Raw genomic sequence first — 25367 nt, forward strand, 5'->3', positions numbered from 1 at the left:
TTTAATATACGCAGAAAACCGAAAGAGAATTCATCTAAAATGTGTTTAACCGAAGATATCCGAGAAACTATAAAAAAATAAATATAAAAAATATTTTATAAAAATTAAAATAAAAAAGATGATACACTTCACAATGCTTCTTCCGTTTTATTTTTTGTTTTTGTAATAAATGTATTTTGGATTCATAAAATAATTGCAATTTGGAAATTAAAATAGAAAGTTTTTTTTTTTTTGAATCTATAATGTGTTGAAAGCTAAGCATAGAACCAGAATTCAAAGCTACCGAATTTGACGTATATCAATTGTAGAAGAAGAAGGAAGAAGAAAAACCGACCTAATTTTTGTATTTTCTCCAAAAAAAACTTCATAGGTTTGACGATCGTCTACAATTCTTCTAATTAGATCCCAAATTCCTTCCAATTGTTATTTAATTTCTTGTTTTTGATCCGACCAATGGCCTCGGCGGAGCAGTTAATGGCCGGTAGCAGTGTTCCCCGTTATGTACAAATGAAACCAGAGCCGTCCACACCTCCTCCTCCTCAACAGCAACAGTCATCGATGATTTCGTCTTTATTTTCTTTCGCTCAGGGCGTTACTCCGGAGTCCTCTTGGATTTTTGACGAGTTGCCCACGGCTTCCATTGTTTCTGTATCTAGACCTGATCCAGGCGATATTACTCCGGTGCTTTTATCTTATACAATCGAGGTTCAATACAAACAGGCATGAATTCTTCTCCTCTGTGATCTCTTAATGGTTCAATTTGGATAAGATTGAAATCAAATTCAAGTTTTAATGGTTCAATTTGGATATTCATTAGTATTTTTTGGATGCTGAGAATTTTCTGAGGGGAAAGCTAAATCAGAATTTAGCTATGTGATTGTAATGAGGAATATTTCCCACTTGGAGTATGTACGTTACACTCTGCTTGTTTGTGCTGCATTTTGAAATTACAATTTCTGCCATTTTAAGTTGAATTTGGCTTTCAATTATCATTCTGCTGACGTCTTTATTTGTAAATTTGATTGGTTGCTATCTTTTGGTATGAACTGTATAATAACTATTTGGATTTTTAACAAATTGGTACATTTTGACCTTTTTTTCATAAATAAAATATTATTTTGTTCTTTTCTTCACCAGTTTAAGTGGCAATTATTGAAGAAACCAGCACAAGTATTCTATTTGCACTTTGCATTGAAAAGACGAGCCTTTTTTGAGGAAATTCATGAGAAGCAGGAACAGGTGTGCTAAAAGACTCCACCTGCAAACTTATGGTTTCAATCTTCTACATGTTTTATGTTATTTAGATTTTGTTTTAGAAAGGTGTGTGGTTTTGATGTACTTCCCATTGGGACATTATATTAAAGGTTAAAGAATGGCTTCAAAATCTAGGAATAGGAGATCATGCACAAGTTGTGCACGATGAAGATGATCCTGATGATGACCCTATTCCCATCCATACCGAGGAAAGCGCTAAAAACAGGTACTATTGCAACATGTTAAGATGGATGTGCAAAAGGAATATGTTATGTAATCTTGTAGTTCTTATAAGTTAGTATTTTGTTCAGAAATGTTCCATCAAGTGCTGCTTTGCCAGTTATTCGCCCTGCCTTGGGGAGGCAGCATTCCATTGCCGTAAGAGCGAAGGTTGCAATGCAAGAATATTTGGACAACTTTTTAGGAAACTTGGATATTGTCAACTCCCGAGAGGTATCGCTAGACTCTCTCTCTCTCTCTAAAAAAAGCTTGTGATGCTTATTTTATTGTGTGTCAGATATTCTGGAAGTTACATTTGTGACAATGATTATTCTAGTCCTCACGCAGATTGCATCTCAGGCATTCTGTTTCATAGATTATATATTATTGTGGCACGAGTAAGTACTGAAATTACTTATGGTAATGAAGTCTAGGAAAATGCCTACTCCAGCCTTTTCTACTTAAATTATCTATAAGTTGGTATGTATCTTGTTGTTCTTGTTGCATCATCTTCCTTAATTCTGCACGGACTGCGACATTATTGACTACCATGTAACTGCCACTCACGACAAGTTGAAGTTTTCGTAAAAGAGTCAACCCTGTGCTAATCTTACTAACTGTCCTCATTATTTTTGCTTATATATCTCTTTTTCTATTCTTTTTTTAATGGATCATTAAGCCATTATAATTTGGGATCTAATTTGAAAACTGAAGGCTAGCTTTTCTTAGTTCCATCTTCTATAATTCTATTAAATTCAACCATTTGACCATCTAATTGTCGCACTATATATTTTATGTTTGTATTTCAAATTAATTGAAGTTGTTTAAGCAGAAAATCATGTACTTGGCTTTTGGTTTAAATTACTATAATTGTTTTGCTGACTAGATGACTTTATTCCGCTACTTTGTTTTTTTTTAATCTTTATTTTTATTTTTTTGGTCATATTTTATCTGCATTTAACTCTTGACATGTAGCTCAAATTGCTGTTATGCCTTTAATCCGCTACTTTGTTTTTTATTCTTTTTGTCATGTTTTGTCTGCATTTAACTCTTGATCTGTAGCTCAAATTGCTGTTTGTGTTTGCATGGGCCCAGAGTTGTTAAAGGCGCGCCTGACGCAAGGCACAGAGGTTAGCGCCTCTACAGGTGTGAGGCGGGGGATGTCAGCCAGGCGCGCGCCTTAGTGCGCCTCGCGCCTTGACTCAAGTCGCTCCTAGGCACTGTTTTAGGGGTTTTGAGGGTTTTTTCAGCTTCTAATCACATCCATAGGAAATCTTTAGGATTAAGGGCTCAGATTAAATTAGAAAAAGAAATAAAAAGATGATGATGATGATGACTATGATGAGATTGATAACCTTGAGGGAGAATATGATGATGGAGGAGATGAGAGTGATGATGGTGACTTTGATGATGAATAGGGACTATAAAGACTAAAGAGTTTACTAGTCTTGCTTGAAGAAAAGTAGTTATTATTCTGTTAGTTAATAACTTAGTGTTGAGTTAAAGTTGAACTTTGGTCTTTAGTTTCAGATTTAAATTTTATTCTGAATTATAATTCTGTTTGAGTAGTTAATTAGAATTTATCTCATGCATTTTATGACTAATATTGTTGTTATTTGATTATTTATGTCATGTTAGAAATGTTAAGGGTTGTTATTTATAATTTTATATATTATTTTGTTTTGGTGCGCCTTGTTGCATGAGCCTTGCGCCTAGGCTCCAGGACCCCTTTACGCCTTAGTGCGCCTTGCGCCTTTCACAACTATGCATGGGCCTTCCTGTCCATGTGACCTGCTGATGAACTATGTCAATTTGTGGATGGTCCTTTGAACTAAGGCCTAATATACAAATAACCCCTGAACTTGTCCAAATGTTGCAACTGCCCCCCTCAACTTTCAATTGTAACAACTTACCCCTTAAACTTGTCCAATTGTAAAACATAACCCCCAAATTGGGAATTTTTTTACCCCGTATTTGAAGCAACCGTAAATTTTTTTTCCCGTATTCGTATCACGCCAAAGATCTGATTATCATACTCCACGAGCGTTGCAGATTTTGTATTTCACGTCTTTCTTCAATTGCAGTCCATGTCAGCAATTTGGGGTTGTGTTTTACAATTTGACAAGTTTAAGGGGTAAGTGTCACATACAAACGAAGATTCAAAAGTTAGAGGACCTATTTGGAATTATCCTTTGTTAGTTATTCTGTTTTGATATTTCCTTGCATTTATGTTTGTGCAATTGTTATTTCCCTAAATGCTGGTGGTGTATCAGCTACTTAGTTTGTAAGGTAGTGAAAAGTAGAATGACAGCTGTAAAGTTAAAGCTGCTGTGTGTGTAACAGTTTTTGTCCTCACTCTATTTAGAGGAGACAATGCTGTACCAGAGGATCATCAAAAGAGTAATCAAATCAATACTTTCTCTCTCTCAATTCTCTCTTCTTACCTGATTCCTACTTTCTTCTCTTTTCTTATCTCATTTCTACTTTCTTCCCTTCTATTCTTTCTAATTCTACCCTTAGAACTGCTAGTTCTAACACTGGTATCAGAGAACTTCCTTCCTCCGGCCAATATCTGTATGGTAAATAACGCAGAAAAGAAGACACGAGCAGCCATTAAAGCACAGAACGCAGCCATGGAAAACCTGGAGCAACAAATTAATGCGATGCAATCGCAACTCAAGCAAGTCACCAAGTCCACTGCTGCTCAGATTCATGTTTTACAAACCCAAATGCTAGAGATCAAGACAACACAGCAGCAACGATGGGATGATGTATACCAGGAGCAAACTGAATCTCGCAAGATTCAAGCTCAAGTTCATCAGGAGCAAATCAATATGCAACACACTCTCTTAGAGCTCGGTAAGTCTGTCTCCATTCTAGCCAAATTAGCCCAAACCCAATCTTCATCTGGGTTGCTCAACACCAACAAGGGCATTTTACATACACCTAATCATTAGTTCACAGAGTTGCCTCCCAAACCACCATACCCTAACAAAATGCTTCCAAAATGCGATTTACCACCATTTGAAGGAATTGACGTAGAAAACTGGGTGAGCAAGTGCCAAAAGTATTTTCAACTTTTTGAAGTTGTGCCTGAGAAGAAGAAGGATTTGGCAGGGCTATATTTGCAAGGGAAGGCAGATTCCTGGTACAAGAATTGGAGTCAGGTTAACCCTGAGGCTAGTTGGGAAGATTTTACAGAAGAATTGACAAAACGATTCCAGAGTACAGAAATCAAGGATGTGGTAGGAGAAATGGCCAATCTCAAGCAAACCTCCACAGTTCTGCATTACCAGGAAGAGTTTGAATCTCTGAAGCCGAAAATGGAAAAGCGATTTCCTACAATCACTCCCTTATTCTATGTAAGCAGTTTCATTTCAGGGCTTAAACCAGAAATAAGATCTTCCTTCAAACCTGACCAGCATGATGAGATCTATTCTGCCATCAAGGCAGCTAAGCTCCAAGAGGTTCATATCAAGGAATTGATTGAAGCTATCAAACCTAAAACCCAGTTCAAACCTCTTCCCACAACTAAACCCTGGAATCCTACACCATTAACTTCATATAAACCTCCAAACACTTGCATATGGTTTTCATTGACTTGGAGAAAGCATATGATAAGGTACCAAGGGAAGTACTTTGGTGGGCCTTGATAAGGAAAGGCATTTCGCGGAAATATATTGACATCATAAAGGACATGTATGAGGGAGTATGCACGAGTGTACGTACTAGTGTTGGGAAGACTGAAGAGTTTCCTATTACGATCGGAGTGCATCAAGGTTCCGCACTAAGCCCATTTCTTTTTGCCATCGTTATGGATGAACTAACAAGTTCACTTCAAGATGGTATACCATGGTGCATGCTGTTTGCAGATGATATTGTGTTGGTTGAGGAGACGAAAGAAGGAGTGGAGATGAAGTTGGAACTATGGAGGCAAACTCTAGAATCTAGAGGCTTTAAGTTGAGTCGAAGTAAGACAGAATATTTGGAGTGTAAGTTTAGCGGCCGTAGGAGTAGGGAGGCAGGGACAATCATCCTAGATGGGAGAGTTGTTCAGGCCTCGGATTGCTTCTGGTATTTAGGATCTATTATCCAAACGGATGGAGAAGTAGATGGAGATGTTGCTCATAGGATTAAAGCTGGTTGGTCGAAGTGGAAGAGTGCTACGGGTTTCCTTTGTGATCCCGGGATGCCTAATAGATTGAAGGGAAAATTCTACCGGACGGCAATTAGACCAGCATTGTTATATGGTACGGAGTGTTGGGCAGTGAAACACTGCCACATCCATAAGATGTCGGTGGCGGAGATGCGTATGTTGAGATGGATGTGTGGTCACACGAGAAAGGACCGGGTGCGTAATGAAATAATTAGGACAAAAGTAGGGGTCACATCTATTGAGAATAAAATGAGAGAAAACCGACTAAGGTGGTTTGGCCATGTGAGACGTAGAGGGCTTGATGCGCCGGTTAGGAGAACCGAAGAGTGGCAAAGGGATGTAGTGGTGAGGGGTAGGGGAAGACCTAAGCAAACTTGGAGGAGGGTGATCGAGAGTGATATGAGTTTATTGGGAATTGAGGAAAATATGGTAGTGGATAGGACGGAGTGGAGGGAGCGAATCTGTGTCGCTGACACGACTTGATTTTCACGGTTTTATATGATGGTTCATGTTAGCCGACCCCGAATCATTTCGGGACTAAGGCTTTGTTGTTGTTGTTGTTGTTGTAAACCTCCAAACACTACCAACAACTCCACTGTTATTGTAGCTCGAAATCCTGAGCCTAAACCAAATACTGTTGTTCAAAACTACAGGAAAACCCCTGGTGCATGCTATAAGTGTGGTGAAAGGTATTTTTCAGGTCATCAGTGCACTACCAAAAAGTTGAATGTGATTAATCTTGAAGCAGTAGAAGAAGGCAATCAAGAGATCCAGGAAGAAGAAGAAGACCTGGTCACTGAGGAACCTAACCCGGAGATCCCAGAACCTATTTCACTCTCAGTGAATGCATTAGATGGAGGAATTACCCATAATACTATCAGGCTAAAGGGGATAGTGAACAAGAGGCCAATCATGATCCTGATTGATTCAGGGAGCACACATAGTTTTGTGGACCAAGGCTTAGCTGTTGAAGCCAAATTACCACTGCTGCAAGTGAGACCTGCTGCAGTTGCAGTCGCGGATGGTAGACAACTCACTGTAAGTACTAAGTGCGATGAGTTCATGTGGTCAATGAAGAATTCTAGGTTTCAATTTCCAGTGAGAGTCCTAGAATTAGGGGACTATGATTTAATCTTGGGAGTAGATTGGATGAGGAATCATACCCCTATCACTTTTGATTTTGCTGAAAACAAACTTATAATCTATAAGGACAGCAAACCTTTAGAATTGCATGGCATGACTGGAGAAATTAAGCTTAAGGCTATGACACTAAAATCTGTGAATCAGCTAATGTATAAGGGATGGAAGGGAGTCACATCTAGGTTGTTTTTTATTTCAGTTAAAGAGAGTGAGCCTCAAGTCAACAATGATATTAATGTTTCCATAGTACTAGAACCTTATCAGCCTCTCATACATAAATACCAACACCTGTTTCAACCTCCAACTACATTACCACCTCAAAGATCCCATGACCATGCAATCCCTCTTAAAGAAGCTACAGACCCAATCAATGTAAGACCCTATCGTTATTCTCACCACCAAAAGAATGAAATTGAAAAGTTGGTTGCAGAGATGTTAGAAAATGGAGTAATTCAACCCAGCCACAGCCCTTATGCATCTCCAGTCCTCTTAGTGAAGAAGAAGGAAGGCACCTGGAGATTCTGTGTGGATTACAGAGAGCTTAACAAGGCCACCGTCAAGCATAAGTTTCCAATCCCATTCATACAAGAATTGATAGATGAACTTCAAGGGGCTCAAGTGTTCTCTAAGATAGATTTGAGGGCAGGATACCATCAAATTCGAATGAAGCCTGAAGATGTGCACAAGACAGCCTTCAGAACTCATGCAGGGCATTATGACTTTTTAGTCATGCCTTTTGGCCTAACTAATGCACCAACAACCTTCCAGTCCCTAATGAATACAATCTTCGCCCCTTACCTATGAAAATTTGTCTTAGTCTTTTTTGATGACATCCTGATTTAGAAGAACATATACAACACCTTGAATTGGTATGTCAGACCTTATCTCATCATCAACTTTATGCAAAGGGGTCCAAATGTGACTTTGGAGTATCTCATGTGGCCTATTTGGGGCATATTATTTCAGCAGAAGGGGTCGCTACAGATCCTGCAAAAGTAGCTGCCATGCAGAACTGGCCTATACCAGCTAATCTTAAACAACTAAGGGGATTCCTAGGCCTTACAGGCTACTACAGAAGGTTTGTGAAGGGATATGGTGCTGTGAGCAAGCCACTAACCGAATTGCTAAAGAAGGACAGTTTCTACTGGTCACCAGAGGCTAAAGATGCATTTCAGCTTCTCAAGGACTTGATGTCTCAAGCCCCAGTACTGGCCCTTCCTAACTTCACTCAGCCTTTTATATTGGAATGTGATGCTAGTGGAACATGCATTGAAGCTGTCTTGATGCAACAAGGTAGACCTCTATGCTACTTATCCAAATCTCTCAGTCCTAGAAACCAGAGATTATCAGCATATGAGAGGGAGCTTTTGGCCATTTTACAGGCCTGTTCAACTTGGAGGCATTATTTGGAGAATTCTGTTTTTGTTATTAAAACAGATCATGAGAGTATAAAGCATCTTCTTGAGCAGAAGCTTCATACCTACTTACAACATAAAGGTATATCTAAATTACTTGGCCTGGATTACACTATTCAATACAAAAAGGGAAAAGAGAACAAAGTGGCTGATGCACTATCTAGGCAGCATGAGACATGGGAGAACTCAGACTCTGCTATACTAGCTCTCACTATGGTTATTCCCACCTGGATAGAAGAGATTCAAGCTTCTTACAACACTGATCCATTAGTTGAGTCTCTCATTAAGCAATTATCTGTCAGTCCAACTTCTCACCCTGCTTTTACTTATGTGAATGGCTTGCTCAGATACAATTCCAAACTCTACATTGGGTCAGCTACTGATCTAAGAAGTAAGATTATAAAAGAATGTCACAATGCTCCCATTGGAGGTCATTCTGGAATCAAAGGGACTCTTACGAGGGTCCAACAACATTTTTACTGGCCCCAATTATCTAAAACTGTCACTGCTTGGATTACCAACTGTGACACTTGTCAGAGATGCAAAGTAGACCACTCAGCCTATCCAGGGTTGCTGCAACCTCTCCCAATTCCTGCAGGGGCTTGGCAAGATATTGCTATGGACTTCATAGAGAAGCTTCCTAAGTCTTTTGGCTTTGATACAATACTGGTGGTGGTGGACAGATTCTCCAAGGGTGGCCATTTCATAGGCCTTTCACATCCTTTCAATGCAGCAAATGTGGCCCAGGTGTTCCTGGATAACATTTTTAAGCTTCATGGCTTACCAAGATCCATAGTTTCTGACAGAGACAGAATTTTTACAGGAGTGTTTTGGAAAGAGTTACTTAAACTCTTGGGCACCCAATTGCACTTTAGTAGTGCCTACCACCCTCAAACCGATGGCCAGTCTGAAAGACTCAACCAGTGCCTTGAAAATTACCTTAGAAGCATGTGCTTCCTCAAACCTAAGACTTGGTCTAAGTGGTTAAGCCTTGCAGAATTCTGGTACAACTCTTCTTATCATAGTGCAATAAAAATGTCACCATTCCAAGCATTATATGGAACAGCTCCCACATTGCCTATTCTACCTACTGGTGCATCAACTGTGGCTGCTGTTGATGACTTGTTGCAGGAAAGGGAGAAAATGAATACATTCTTAAAGGAATGTTTGTCCACTGCTCAGAATAGGATGAAGCAGTATGCTGATAAGCATCGAACAGACAGGGAATTTTTAGTTGGAGATTGGGTTTTCCTGAAATTACAACCATATAGGCAGGTTACAGTGGCTATGAGGAACTCTCTCAAGCTCAGTGCTCGCTACTATGGACCCTTTCAGGTTAGGGAAAGGGTGGGCAAGGTAGCTTACAAACTCCAGCTTCCACCACAAAGCAGAATCCATGATGTCTTCCATGTCTCCCTTCTCAAAAAGCGACCACCAGTCACCTCCACTTCCCTCACTACCCTTCCACCTACTTACTCTGGAGAGTTTGTTTTACAACCAGCAAAGGTATTGAATACTCGCAATGCCATCATTGAAGAGCAGGCAGTTCCTCAGCTATTGATCCAGTGGGAAGGGATGCCTACTATTGACTCCACTTGGGAGGATGAGGCGACAATTGCAGCTCAGTTTCCGCAATTTTATCATTCTTGGGGACAAGAATGCAGTAAAGGAGGGGGTATTGTCACATACAAACGAAGATTCAAAAGTTAGAGGACCTATTTGGAATTATCCTTTGTTAGTTATTCTGTTTGTTTATTCTGTTTTGATATTTCCTTGCATCTATGTTTGTGCAATTGTTATTTCCCTAAATGCTGGTGGTGTATCAGCTACTTAGTTTGTAAGGTAGTGAAAAGTAGAATGACAGCTGTAAAGTTAAAGCTGCTGTGTGTGTAACAGTTTTTGTCCTCACTCTATTTAGAGGAGACAATGCTGTACCAGAGGATCATCAAAAGAGTAATCAAATCAATACTTTCTCTCTCTCAATTCTCTCTTCTTACCTGATTCCTACTTTCTTCTCTTTTCTTATCTCATTTCTACTTTCTTCCCTTCTATTCTTTCTAATTCTACCCTTAGAACTGCTAGTTCTAACAGTAAGTTGTTACAATTGGACAAGTTTGAGGGGTAAGTTGTTACAATTGAAAGTTGGAGGGGGCAGTTGCAACATTTGGACAAGTTCAGGGGGTTATTTGTGTATTAGGCCTTGAACTAATTATTCCATCCTTTTGTAGTTCCAATACAGTTAAAAATTAACTTTTCATTAGTTATCCTTTTTAATTGCTGATTGTTAAGAATTTGCAATGATTTTATTTGTCGTTTTTCATTTAGAATGTCATTTTTTTTATACAACCCTCAGAATGACCAATTTATGTCGCAGGTTTGCAAATTTTTGGAGGTCTCTAAATTGTCATTTTCTCCAGAATATGGCCCCAAGCTGAAAGAAGATTATGTTATGGCAAGGCACCTACCTAAAATTCCAACGCATGATGATCCTGGGAAATGTTGTTCGTGTCAGTGGTTCAATTGCTGTAATGATAACTGGCAGAAGGTAATTCAAGTTTGTCCCTGAAACTAGGCGGATACTCAGTTTTGCTTGTATTCCATGAAAATATGTGTGTGTAGGATGTGGTGCTGAATCATAGGTCTCAGTAAAATCTAAATAGTTAATACTGAATTTTTTCTTCTGGAATGTGTATATGATATGACTATATGAGACCTCTTGTTTCTTAGTGCACTTATTTACATGCATGCCCATTGAAGGGTTCTTCCCATATCTTTTACATTTAGGTGGCTTACAATTATTTTCATCACTTGCTGCTATTCTTAATTTTTTTTAAATTTTATTTTTATTTTTATTTTTTTGTGGTGTGATTAACTCAAGTTTTATGGGTGAAAAGAATTGTGAACGGATGCCTTCTTTATGCATCATTCTGGAATTCACTTTCATTAGGTATTAGTTAGGGAGATATGTTCAGGAAAAGCAACCAGATAAATAGATTATTGCAACCTCATGTTTTGTTGGATAAGAAATAGGGAAAAGATTTCCAATCTAGAATTGTTCTATTGTGGTCCCCTGTGAAATCACTACATTATACTCAGAGGAAACTGGGTAATGACATCATAATTTTTGTGCCATGTGTTAAATACAGTTTGTTTGAAAAATCTTGTAATGTTAAGAATGCCTATTTAGAAATGTGTTTCGAACCATGCCACTTTCAAGCATAGGATTATTGATTTGGCTAGGTGGGGTGACTTTTTGCTGAGTTTAGGGAGCAATAATTTCATCAATGACAGGAATATGTGTCTTTCACTGTTAAACAGTAACACAAAAAGATTAGTTGACTACCAAAAAGATTAGAAGAGGCTCATACAACGCTGATGGTCTAGCTATTGCCTTAGGAACGAATTCGCAACTCACACAACTGGACTTCTTTACTTTGTAGAGACCCTTAATTAGGATGAATCATTCAAAATCTTCATCATTTTATGGTTTTATGTAGGTGTGGGCTGTATTGAAACCTGGATTCTTGGCCCTGCTGTCAGATCCTTTTGATGACAAACCTCTGGATATAATTGTTTTTGATGTACTACCAGCTTCAGATGGTAGCGGTGAAGGTCGAATATCATTAGCTGCGGAAACGAAGGAACGCAATCCTTTACGCAATGCATTCAAGGTAAGAAATTTGTGCTTCTTTTTTAACTAAAAGAAGGTTGCTCTCAGTTGTGTTTCTGTGAATGAATTCAAATTCAATCCAAACGGATGGAGAAGTAGATGGAGATGTTGCCCATAGGATTAAAGCTGGTTGGTCGAAGTGGAAGAGTGCTACGGGTTTCCTTTGTGATCCCGGCATGCCTAATAGATTGAAGGGAAAATTCTACCGGACGGCAATTAGACCAGCATTGTTATATGGTACGGAGTGTTGGGCAGTGAAACACTGCCACATCCATAAGATGTCGGTGGCGGAGATGCGTATGTTGAGATGGATGTGTGGTCACACGAGAAAGGACCGGGTGCGTAATGAAATAATTAGGACAAAAGTAGGGGTTACATCTATTGAGAATAAAATGAGAGAAAACCGACTAAGGTGGTTTGGCCATGTGAGACGTAGAGCGCTTGATGCGCCGGTTAGGAGAACCGAAGAGTGGCAAAGGGATGTAGTGGTGAGGGGTAGGGGAAGACCTAAGCAAACTTGGAGGAGGGTGATCGAGAGTGATATGAGTTTATTGGGAATTGAGGAAAATATGGTAGTGGATAGGACGGAGTGGAGGGAGCGAATCTGTGTCGCTGACACGACTTGATTTTCACGGTTTTATATGATGGTTCATGTTAGCCGACCCCGAATCATTTCGGGACTAAGGCTTTGTTGTTGTTGTTGTTGTTGTATCCATCTTGTAGTTTTAATGCTGTTGCTTTTTTTACGTGGCTATTTTAGTGTGCTGCTAGAAATTATATTTCCTGGTTTGTGTGTCCATGTTGAGTTTATTGAATTAAGGGTCTTGTCATAATATGGGGACTGAAAAGATACTGATTTTCTGATGCCGTGCTTCTTCCTTTCTTTTGTATCTGACAGATATAGTTAGGCATGTTTTTGAAGAGGTATGACATGGAGCAAAATAGTGTTTAAGGAAGTATGAAACCATATTTCCTTAGACTTGAATGCTTGATTATAGAAGGATATAACAGTCGCTTAGATTGAAGATATTCCACTTCTTACACTCAAAAGTGCCATATTCTAGTACTAAGGCCTTGGGGTCTGGTACTTAAATAGATTAGACCTTGCTGCCATTTCTTTTTGGAATCTCGATGGCATCGGTTGGAAAAAATTACTTGAAAGAAAGGAATTAATTCCTGCATGATTTCCAATGCTTTCAGATTAATATGTTTGTAAATAAATAATTGAATTATTTTCATTTTATTTCTTTCCAAACCAGAGATTTGATGAAATTAGTATTCAATTGAATTGATCCATCAAAATGGAAGTTTTTGAACAAGGGGATATGACATTTTTCACCTTCCAGAAAATGAGATTGAATAACAATGGTTAAATAGTTCGTCCCAGTTTGTGATGGATGACCTGTACCTGTATATAGTTAGTTTTAGGTGTTTTGCTATCCATAATGATACTATATGGATAACTGCACTCGCTAACAGATGATTGGAAACTTCAAAGGTCACTTGTGGTAATCGGAGCATAAAATTACGAGCCAAGACTGGTGCTAAAGTTAAAGACTGGGTTGCTGCAGTCAATGATGCTGGACTTAGACCTCCTGAAGGTTGGTGTCACCCTCATCGCTTTGGCTCCTTTGCTCCCCCTAGGGGTTTGACGGAAGATGGTAGTCAGGCGCAGTGGTTTGTAGATGGTAGGGCTGCTTTTGATGCTATTGCTTCTTCAATTGAGAATGCTAAGTCAGAGGTCAGTTTTATTTAGCTCGAGCACATTGAGTTTGGAAGTAATGAATATTGGTTATTTTGCTTAAAATTTAAAAGTATATGTTGGATTGCTGCAACTTTTGTACAGATTTTTATTTGTGGCTGGTGGTTGTGCCCAGAACTCTATCTACGACGTCCTTTTCATGCCCATGCATCTTCTAGGCTAGATGATTTGCTCGAAGCCAAAGCTAAGCAAGGAGTTCAGGTAGTTTTCAATTGGATTATAATAATTATAACAATGCTATTGCAATTCCTTACTAGGGAAGTTTATTTATTTTGATCCAAGAACTTGGTATTTTTTTCTGATGTAAGTACTTGTGTTGGAAAGCATGTAATTTGTTACAACTTTTTATAGGTATGGGTACTCTACTCCTTACTAAGCTATTTCTTGATGGCAAGATGACTTTAACGTTGTCAATAGTGATCATATATAATAAGTTTTTACCGAAGTATCACATAAAGGTGAAAGTGCATCCGTGACTTCCCAACTTTTTTTTCCTTTTCCAATTTTGAGATGTTTTTGTTCTCCAAAAACTTGATTAAAAATGGCATCTTATTCCAGGTTGCATAATATGCTGCGTGATTATATTTGGCATTTTCTACATTTTTTCCTGTCTATACATGTATCTTAGGGGATTGTATTAGAGAAAAAAAATGGTGGTTGTGTCAATCTAAAAGCAGTGACAAGCGCTAACAAACTATGAAATGCTTAGGAGTATTGGTGCCAAACTTTACATATAAATTGAAGCTGAGATATCAAAAGCATGGGGAGATATCATCAAATAAATCAATATGTACAGGAACTTCATTTAGTCTATTGCATGACTCCTTTTGAGACTTGTTTCTAGTTCTGTTTGATGACTGAATGATGTAGTGTGACTTTTGTGACTGCAGATATACATTCTTTTATATAAGGAGGTGGCTCTTGCTTTAAAAATCAACAGTGTGTATAGCAAAAAAAAGCTTCTTAGCATTCATGAGAACGTGAGGGTTTTACGTTATCCTGACCACTTTTCTAGTGGAGTATACCTTTGGTATGCATTTCTGCTACTCCTTTGGTTAAGCAGTAGAGTTTCATGAATTTTGATTGTTAGATTGGATTTCTTCTGTTTCTCATAAGTACTTTGGATATGTAGGTCCCACCATGAAAAACTTGTCATCATTGATTATCATATTTGCTTTATTGGAGGACTGGACTTGTGTTTTGGGCGTTATGACACACATGAACACAGAGTGGGTGATCATCCTCCTCTTATCTGGCCTGGAAAGGATTATTATAATCCAAGGTAAGTTGATCCTGTCCTGCAGAATATCAATGGGCTTTTGTCAAGAGAAAGACAATGAAAAATTGTTACCTAATATCTATTTTCACTTATTTCTTATCTTTCGTACTATGTTATTTCTGTTCTTCAATTTGCTCTGAATCACAAGATCGGTTCAGTTTATTAGGATCATGATTTACTTTCTGTTTATAAATGTGAACATTGAATATTATGTGGCAGGGAATCTGAACCAAATTCATGGGAAGCTACAATGAAAGATGAATTGGATCGTCAAAAATATCCTCGAATGCCTTGGCATGATGTCCATTGTGCCCTATGGGGACCACCATGTCGTGATGTAGCTAGGCACTTTGTTCAGCGTTGGAACTATGCAAAGGTATTGTTAGCTCCAATCGATATAGCTAATTCTGGTAAAGTTTGTACTAAGAGTTGTTATATGATATAAGCTTGCATTTTTCCAGAGAAATAAAGCTCTTTATGAGGAAACAATTCCACTACTTATGCCTCAGCATCACATGGTTATTCCACACTATAGGGGAAGCAGCAAGGAATTGGAGGTTCAGCATAAAAATGTTGAAGATAATAGTGAAGGAATGAAAAGGGATGATTCCTTTTGCTCTAGATTATCGTCACAAGATATCCCTCTGCTGTTGCCTCAAGAACCTGAAGAGCCGGATTGCTCTGGTGGAGACTCAAAAATGAATGGAATTGAGTCTACTCCAGGAAGAAATATTTCTCTTGCTTTCAGGAAATCCAAAGTTGAAGCTGTTGTTCCTGATATGCCACTTAAAGGATTTGTAGATGATCATGATGTCTTGGATCGTCATGTGAAAGTGTCTACTAACATATTACCACAGAATGGTACCAAATCTTCAGATTTAGAGTGGTGGGAAATGCAAGAACGGGGAGATCAGGTTGGTTTCGGAGATGAAACAGGGCAAGTTGGTCCACGCACTTCTTGCCGTTGCCAGGTGCGTTGTAGAATGTAATCTTTTCTTAACCAAAAACTGAAAAATATTCTAGCAAGAATATAACTGACTGTTTGAACTAACTCTCTAGTTAGGATTTAATAGTCTGCTTATTGTGTTGGATCCTTATGCATCTTAAGTTTGTTAATCGAAATTAAGTAAACTGAACTGAATGCTACTTAACTGAAATTATATTATTAGACTTTAAAAATAAAATAAAAATCTTATAATAATAATAATGGTTCTAATAATAATAATAATAAATAATTATAATTATAATTATAATTATAATTAATAAAGATAAATTACTGAACTGAATAAAAATTATTGTACTGCACTGAATGCTACTGAACTGAAATTACTGATACTGAAATCAAATGACAAAGAACAGGGCCTTATAGCTAATGAGCAGTGTGCATCCTTTGAACTTGGGATATTTTCTAGGTTTTAAGTTGCACAAAAGCATCCCATATTCATTTTGCTAAAGAAATATTGGGTAGCATCTCATCAAAAGAATTTATAGTTATTGAGAGATGTATTTTGGAAACTAAAAAATCTGAAATTATCATGTTAGCTTTGGAAATATCTTGGGAAAACAAAATTGAAGCCTTGCATGCTGTAATATTGTGTTTGTGTTTTTTTTATTTTATTTTTCTTCTTTGGTAGCTTGTGCAGAGAGATGCGAGTTCATTGGTAGTTGTAGTTGATGATTTATAGTCACTGTTACACAGTAGCAAAGGCTTTTATATAGATTCGTTCTCCATCTTCAAAAACTCTCTCTTATTTTCAGATTATAAGAAGCGTCAGCCAGTGGTCTGCTGGAACAAGCCAAATTGAAGAGAGCATTCATTGCACTTATTGTTCTCTCATTGAGAAGGCAGAGCACTTTATATATATTGAGGTATAATCATTTACGAAATATTTAATCAATTATTCCAGTCAACTTGACTGTAACATGAGCTAAACAATATATCATAGGATTTCATTGACGCTTTGTGAAACATGTATGGAATATGGAACGGTGCAGTTTATTCAGAAAGAGGCTGATGACCTGCAGTTATTCTCCTTTTCAACTATAACTAAGGGCTGTAGGAGTTTTTTCTATATGACTCATGGGCTTCTCAGTAGCTTTTTATACTAGTAAGACAGTTTAGTAGCTATAAGTGGAATGTCTTTGAAAGAGTGGCTAAATTCTAGTCTGAGGAATAAAAATGACCATCAATGACATAGGTTTATGTATGAAGACCTGAATATCAAGTATGCATTCTAGTGAATTGTAGGGAGAATGGTTTTAACCAATTACATGAGATATTTGTTGGTTCAGGCTTTCATGAGTATAGAGCTAGTGTCTGTACTAGATGAGCACTATTCTACTTGCTCATTTGATTTCTTTTGTCACCGATTACCAAAATATCTTAGCTATCTATTTATACTGTATGCCCATCTCTTCATGTTCTGGCCAACACACTTTCAACTTTATTAGTTCACCTTTGGTTAAGAATTCATCTTTAGACTCTAATTTCATTGTATTGACTTACATAAGCTAGCCTATGAAGAATTCACACCCTTAAAATATATAAATTAGGCAGTTGACTTAATGCTTTGGATACTAAAAAGAAACACTTAATGGTGGGACCTATTCAAATGGCATAGTTAAGATAAGATGGAAGCTTGGTTATTTTGAACCTTAATTGAGGCAGTTCACCATGTTAACCTGGAGGTGCGTGTCTATATGTTGCAAGTAAAAGTCCTTTTGTGGAATAGTTACCTTTATTAGGGGAAATATTAGGACTCCGTGGCTGTAACTACTGAGTGTTCTGGACGATTTTCATTTTAATGTGAATAATGACACAGAAGGATTTTACTGTTTGTCTTTTCATGATTTACTGAACAGATGGTTTCACAAATGAGTTAGCATGATGTTTATTCTGACTTGTTATCTGTTTTTCCTGACTTTTGTTTTATTCTTGGGCAACCTGTTCCCAGAATCAATTTTTTATATCAGGTCTTTCAGGAGATGAAACCATACGGAATCGTGTTTTAGAGTCATTATATCGGCGTATCATGAGAGCCTACAATGAGAAGAAGTGTTTCAGAGTTATCATTGTCATTCCTCTCATTCCTGGTTTCCAGGTTTGAATTCTAGATTGATGCCTTTTAATGGAAACCAGTGAATTTGTTTTTTTTTTTTTTCATTGAATTATAATGTTAACAGGGTGGTTTGGATGATAGTGGTGCTGCATCCGTAAGAGCCATAATGCATTGGCAGTACAGAACCATTTGCAAAGGACACCATTCAATATTGCACAATCTTCATGATGTTCTTGGTCCGAAAACACAAGATTACATATCATTTTATGGTCTTAGGGCTTATGGTCGACTTTTTGACGGTGGTCCAGTGGCCACCAGTCAGGTACAGTCTTGCATTCATAATTCTGACTTCACTTTCGTCCTTTAGTATTTCATATCGTTGAATCTTAGAATTTATGGAATGACTATTCATCTTCTTTTGATCCCTGTCATGATCTTCTTTTATTGTATATACAGGTGTACGTACATAGTAAAGTTATGATAGTTGATGATTGTTCAACTTTGATTGGATCAGCTAATATCAATGATAGAAGTTTGCTTGGTTCACGAGACTCTGAGGTATTATGTTATTTTGTTTCTTTTGTTGTATGTCACGAAATGAAGTTTAGGGACCATGAATTTACCCCAACTTTTTGGCATCTATCAGAAAATCTTTATCTCTTTTAACTTTTGATTGTTTCTAACATCAGTACTAGTGAGATTTTATTCATGCAATGACCTTCCAGAGTATTGGTTATTTTAAGTTGTTGTAGCTAGGGCTGTCAATTTCTGACATGATTTACAAGATGACCCATCTGACACGATTATCATTTATGTGTTATTTATATCATATACTCCCTCCGGTAAAAACGTTGTTGCCGTGTGACCAGAGGTCACGGGTTCGAGTCTTAGGAGCGGCCTCTTGCCAATTAAATTGGCAAGGGAAGGCTTGCCCCCAATACACCCTTGTGGTGGGACCCCTCCCCGGACCCTCGCTCAGCGGGGACACGTAATGCGACCGGGCCGCCCTTTTTTTTTTTTTTTATACTCCCTCCGGTCCATATTATCTGTCAGTGAGAGAAAAATTTTCTTGTTCCATATTATTTGTCAGTTTAGGTTTTCTATGTGAATTTTTCCTATTTTACCCCTAATAATGGTTTAAGCACTAATTACTCCAACATAACTCATTCAGCTTTTTGGGTAGTATTTGAAGAACAATATCTTTAATTTTAGACATAGAAAAACGTAGGAATATGAAGGGTTAAAGTTATCAATTTCTATATAGGCATTTCGTGATTTTTACTTGTGTCCATAATGATTTTTTTTGGCTGGACTAGTTCTTATATAGGCACCAATATTTCATAATTTTAGAATAAAAATTTTGGTGGGAATGAAAATTTTGGTGGGAAACTTTGGCGGAAGAATGAAATTTTTGTTGAAAATTTGAAAAATAAAAATGAATCTTCATGAATTTTTTTTGGAGTGATTGTATTTTGGCATACTTACTAAACAAGTAAACATACGTGTGAAAATGCTCTCCATAATTTGAGAATTCAGTTTTTAAATGACTCCTCTAAAAATGTGCAAACAAATGGCAGCATTTAATCATTTTTCATTGTTAAAGATAAAGATAGTCCAAGGGTCTCTCTTTATGGCAGGATATGGTTTCAATTTCAGATGCTTAATTAGTAAGGGTATTCTAGTCCATTTTACATAAATTTAATGCAAACTAATCATTTTCTTAATATGTGTGTTTTTGTCAAATGTGACAAATAATATGGACCGGAGGGAGTATAATCATGTGAAATATATAGATGACATAACACGATAACCCGTTTACACACCCTTAGCTGTAGCTTGGGTTTTGTATTGCATTGGTTAACCAGATGTAGTAAGAAGTTTTGATATTTGCATAAATGATAGTTGATGGAGGTTTCTTGAAAATTTGTATAAGCATATTTCGGTTTCTTTCGCGCCTTTAACCAACAATATAGACCTAGAAAAATTTAATTGTCATGTTTTGACAAGGAAAGACATTTCGCGGAAATATATTGACATCATAAAGGACATGTATGAGAGAGTATGCACGAGTGTACGTACTAGTGTTGGGAAGACTGAAGAGTTTCCTATTACGATTGGAGTGCATCAAGGTTCCGCACTAAGCCCATTTCTTTTTGCCATCGTTATGGATGAACTAACAAGTTCACTTCAAGATGGTATACCATGGTGCATGCTGTTTGCAGATGATATTGTGTTGGTTGATGAGACGAAAGAAGGAGTGGAGATGAAGTTGGAACTATGGAGGCAAACTCTAGAATCTAGAGGCTTTAAGTTGAGTCGAAGTAAGACAGAATATTTGGAGTGTAAGTTTAGCGGCCGTAGGAGTAGGGAGGCAGGGACAATCACCCTAGATGGGAGAGTTGTTCAGGCCTCGGATTGCTTCCGGTATTTAGGATCTATTATCCAAACGGATGGAGAAGTAGATGGAGATGTTGCTCATAGGATTAAAGCTGGTTGGTCGAAGTGGAAGAGTGCTACGGGTTTCCTTTGTGATCCCGGCATGCCTAATAGATTGAAGGGAAAATTCTACCGGACGGCAATTAGACCAGCATTGTTATATGGTACGGAGTGTTGGGCAGTGAAACACTGCCACATCCAGAAGATGTCGGTGGCGGAGATGCGTATGTTGAGATGGATGTGTGGTCACACGAGAAAGGACCGGGTGCGTAATGAAATAATTAGGACAAAAGTAGGGGTCACATCTATTGAGAATAAAATAAGAGAAAACCGACTAAGGTGGTTTGGCCATGTGAGACGTAGAGCGCTTGATGCGCCGGTTAGGAGAACCGAAGAGTGGCAAAGGGATGTAGTGGTGAGGGGTAGGGGAAGACCTAAGCAAACTTGGAGGAGGGTGATCGAGAGTGATATGAGTTTATTGGGAATTGAGGAAAATATGGTAGTGGATAGGACGGAGTGGAGGGAGCGAATCTGTGTCGCTGACACGACTTGATTTTCACGGTTTTATATGATGGTTCATGTTAGCCGACCCGAACCATTTCGGGACTAAGGCTTTGTTGTTGTTGTTGTTTTGATTTCATTGGTAGAAAACTGTTATTCATTCTGAAAAATGATGGAATCACACTCGATTGAAGTTCCTGTTTCTGCATTACCGCTTTCAAACATTGTATGAATCCATGTGTAAAACATAGATTTTTGTTACATGTACTGTTATCTCTGAGCACATACTTTATCAATTGTAAAGAAGGGGGTAAATTGCAGTAATAGTCATTGAACTTTGGGGTCTATTTCATGAAGGTCACTGAACTTCATGTTTGATTTTGATTAAGGCATTCTGGTCAATTTTGAATGCGTGGCACAGAAGACAATTGACTATATGCTAAGCGTAGGATATGTTGCGTGGCACACACTTGGCTGTCAAGTCAGCTATTAAAGTTGGACATGTCTGGCATGGTTGTCTAATTGACATATAGTTGATTGTATTCTGTGTCACTTCAATATTCCAATTTTCTGTACATTAATTGGCCAGAGTGATTTTATCGAAATCAAATGTGAAGTTCATAACTTCATTGAAAGAAAATGAAGTTCAGTTACCTTTATGAAACGGATACAAACTTCAATGGATGTCTGTGCATTTTACCCTAAAGAAGAGGCTTCTGAGCTGATTGAAAAGCTTTTGTTTTAGATTGGCGTACTTATTGAAGACAAAGAGATGGTTAACTCATTCATGGGAGGGAAGAATTGGAAAGCTGGAAAATTTTCTTTGAGTCTACGCCTTTCACTATGGTCTGAACACCTTGGTCTTCATGGCAAAGAGGTCAGGATGCCCTGCAGAAAATAATATACTGCTAGAACATTAGAGAATTTTAGTATTTGAAAGATTTATTCTGCACTAACTTCTGTTATTATGTTGATCTCTCTCTCTCTCTCCCTTCTCTTTTTACTTTTCAGGTCAATCAAATAGTTGACCCAGTAATCGATTCAACGTACAAAGATGTGTGGGCATCGACAGCAAAGGTTCTGACTACTATTTCGTTTCACGTTTTGCAAATTTCATGGAATTCGCTAATGCATGCAATGCCATGAAATCGTCTTATTTGTTTCGTGATAGTCAAATGTAATGTAATTTACCCATAGTTATCAAATGCTCGTCTCTCTAGGCATGTCGTCTGAGAAGCCAAAGTGTGGGCTCTGTTCGAGAGTGCTCACCTTTGTGAGCCTGGTAAAAGTATCAATGAATTACAATCAAATTGTGGTGGTAAATACTTTTCCATGAATTTCAAAAATTATTTTAAAGAGAATATGATTTTCTCACAATGGACTCTTTTTTATATACCAGATCACAATGGTGTGTCCGAAAAGGAGAAACCGTACTCTATTAGATATGATATGGTACTTTCCATGATAAGCTTTGCATTTCCTCCTAAGTCCTTATGGGGCTATGCCCTAGCCATGCATTCCCTAAACTGAGTTCCATCGAAGTCTGTTGTTTTTATTCCTTCTGAAGTGTTCATTGGGAAGAAACCGAAAATTATCAATTATGAGAATTTGGGGTTATCCCGCTTGTATGAAGAGAGTAGTGTCAGATAAACTAGAACCCAAATATGACATGCATGTTTTGGATAAACGGTTGGGTATTATTTCTACAATCCATTGGATCAAAAGTTGTTTGTGTCAAAACGTGCAACTTTCTTAGAGAAAGAGTTCCTTTTGGAAAGTGGCAACAGAAGCGAAGCTGAACTTAATGAAGTTCAAGATGAAATGGCTACATACATTAAACAACCGACAAAAATGTTAGAATTCAATCCTATACATCGCCTAGGCGCAATTTTATAAGCCAGACAGTTTTGAAGTTAAAAAGTGGTTGTTCAATCTCAACCGGTGTTACCTGTATCATCCACTGTTGAAGAAACTGCTTAGCATATTAGAATAGGAAAAATTTATCATGAATACCTCTACTTCGAGTCCTAGGCCTAGGCCAAAGGAGAAGGCTAAAGCACCATCTTCTAGTGTTCGAGAAAGAACTCCTACAGTTCTTAGAGATGAGGTAGAAGAAGAATCTCGCGTTTTAGACGAGTGCCTTGAAGATGAGTTTGATGTTGGAGATGGTGATAGTGGTGGTGATGACTTTGATGAATGATAATTGTGTTACATGATTAGTTAATTAACTTGGGAATTGGTTGAACTTTATTTTTAGATTTAGAATTTGTTATTATGAATTATGATTATGGATAATTGGATATGATTTAGTATTTGACTATTTGTTGCATTTTAGATATGTTAATTGTTGTTATTTATCATTTTATATATTATTTTTCTTTAGTATGCCTTGTGTCGGTCAGGCGCGCACTTGCCTTGCCCAGTGGCAGAGACTGTTGGGGGAAGCTGAAGGCCAAAACGGTGTCGTTTGGGCTTGCTGCTTATTCTTTTTTTACCCTACCCAGTCCGAAAAGATGCCGTCTTGGTCTGGGCTGGAAGAAAAAAAAAAAAGAGATGCTCAGCCCATCCTTCATCTGCTGAGGGTGCAAATTGCAGCCCTAGCAGATGAAATTTCAAGGCAAGACAGGGCGGAACCACCCCTCCCAGGGTGGTTCCCAGCAGCTGGGGGCCGACGGTACCTTATGCCTCCCTCCGCCTCTGGCCTTGCTCCTTGGCTCCAGGACCCTTTCGCGTCTTTACTAACTATGAATTTACCATATTCAAGTTATTAATCTGCGGATAACTTCTCATGCTATTAATTGATTTGACAGACAAATACGGCGATCTACCAGGACGTCTTTTCTTGCATTCCTAATGATCTTATGCAGTCCAGGTATGAACGAATTATCTTTCATCTTCCTTTTCACCTCTTATGTCTTTTTCCACTATTTACTGCGGTTTACCGAAACTTTTTTTTATTCAGATCTGCACTTAGACAAAGCATGACCTTGTGGAAGGAAAGACTCGGCCACACAACCATTGATTTAGGTATAGCCCCTGAAAAGCTCGAATCATATGAAAATGGCGGCATAACAAAAACCGATCCCATGGAACGGTTAAAAACAGTGCGCGGACACCTCGTTTCCTTGCCTTTGGATTTCATGTGCAAGGAAGATTTGAGGCCTGTATTTAACGAGAGCGAATACTACGCATCTCAAGTATTTTACTAATTCCCAATTAGACGAGGCCTGTATTTAATGAGAACGAATACTATGCATCTCACGTATTTTACTAATTCTCAATTAGATAAATGTTATGATAGAAAGGGCAGTGGTTGTCGCATTATTGTTGGTTGATAATGCACATCCACATAGAGTTCAGAACTCGGGTTTATAATGCCGCCCGGGTAGAGATCAGCATTCGGGTTGATAATTGCCGTCGGGATAGAGTTCAGTGTTGACATTATTATTTTTCCTTGCAAAGTTGCATACTTGCACATAGATTATATAGATAGAAGAACAGGAAAATGAGGGTAAGGGATCCCTTTCCACTTTCCAGGAATGTAATACAGACAACTGATGTACCAAATTCTGATTATCCTATATCACTAATAATGGCTTAATGAGCATGTCTTTTTTCATGTTTTCTTCCATTCCTTTTGGGGAAAATTCAATTTCTTGGAAGTGTAAAATATTGAGAAAATTTGTTAAGATAGTTTTCGTGGTTTAAAAGTTCGCAAACATTTGTGCGGTTTATAAACTTGGTTATTTTATCAAAAATTGTTGTCGTGGTTATTTGCACCAAAAAAGAACGATTTGAAACAATTAAAAGAACGGACTTGTAAATTATTCAAAATGTAAGATTTGACGTTATAAATTATTAAATCATAAGTATTATTTGATTGAATCGCAAATTTCATAAAGATAGTTTGTAAGTTTTATAAAGTACCGAATCACTGTTTGGATTTTTTTTTATAACATGAAGATCTTTACAGATATTTTTTTTTGTATTTTTCTTTAAAATATTTATTTTTCCATATTCTTAAATCCTATTTCAATAAAATATATATACTGAAAAACCCATACTAGTTACGAACTTTTAAATAGGGATCGTGATTTTTGACGGGATAACATGATTTATAAATTGAAATGATTGGTTTATTACAACACTTCAATTCAATATTATGTAGATAATATACTTTTTGTTTTATTATTTTAAAACATGTCTATATTAAAAATACACTTTACTAATATATTCAAAACACTATTTTTGATGTGTAATTGAGTTTTTTTATTTTTTTTATTTTTTTTTATCCCTCGTATCTTCTAGTTGTTTCTTGTGTAGTTTTCATTCCGATACTTTTTTTTAGATGAGGTCATTATAGATCTACTAGCTTCTTTTTGTTCAATTCATGAATCTACATATCGTACGTGGAGATTGATTTTGTAATAGTTTGATTTTGACCTAAATCTTATTATTTAGGCTATCCATCTTATT

General features: G+C 37.5%; 1 protein-coding gene across 3 annotated transcripts; it reads left to right on the forward strand.

Annotated features, from left to right (window-relative positions):
* The first annotated feature begins 230 nt into the window (after positions 1-230).
* LOC136220002 (phospholipase D zeta 1) lies at positions 231-24515 on the forward strand. Of its 3 annotated transcripts, XM_066007649.1 has the most exons (20): positions 232-720; positions 1138-1239; positions 1365-1480; positions 1566-1707; positions 10559-10729; positions 11682-11855; positions 13353-13595; positions 13701-13817; positions 14507-14646; positions 14749-14898; positions 15115-15271; positions 15357-15866; positions 16654-16764; positions 17850-17996; positions 18079-18276; positions 18411-18512; positions 21637-21768; positions 21903-21968; positions 23702-23763; positions 23854-24515. In XM_066007649.1, exons 1-20 carry the CDS (start codon positions 454-456, stop codon positions 24098-24100), a joined length of 3354 nt encoding a protein of 1117 aa, XP_065863721.1. In that variant the 5' UTR covers positions 232-453; the 3' UTR covers positions 24101-24515. The 3 variants fall into 3 exon arrangements, with proteins under 3 accessions (XP_065863720.1, XP_065863721.1, XP_065863722.1); XM_066007648.1 differs by having other exon boundaries at positions 231-720; positions 23702-24515; XM_066007650.1 differs by lacking the exon at positions 11682-11855.
* The last annotated feature ends 852 nt before the right edge of the window (positions 24516-25367 follow it).

This window comes from Euphorbia lathyris, chromosome 2, assembly GCF_963576675.1.
Source record: "Euphorbia lathyris chromosome 2, ddEupLath1.1, whole genome shotgun sequence".
In the NCBI taxonomy this organism is placed as follows: Eukaryota; Viridiplantae; Streptophyta; class Magnoliopsida; order Malpighiales; family Euphorbiaceae; genus Euphorbia; species Euphorbia lathyris.

What these genes read in the sequence shown, in the direction of transcription:
- LOC136220002 (XM_066007648.1), top strand. Translation starts at nt 454, where the DNA reads ATGGCCTCGGCGGAGCAGTTAATGGCCGGTAGCAGTGTTCCCCGTTAT. An exon ending in TTGAGAATGCTAAGTCAGAG is followed by an intron (nt 13,596 to 13,700) that starts GTCAGTTTTATT and finishes ACTTTTGTACAG; the next exon opens with ATTTTTATTTGTGGCTGGTG. An exon ending in AGCACTTTATATATATTGAG is followed by an intron (nt 16,765 to 17,849) that starts GTATAATCATTT and finishes ACCTGTTCCCAG; the next exon opens with AATCAATTTTTTATATCAGG.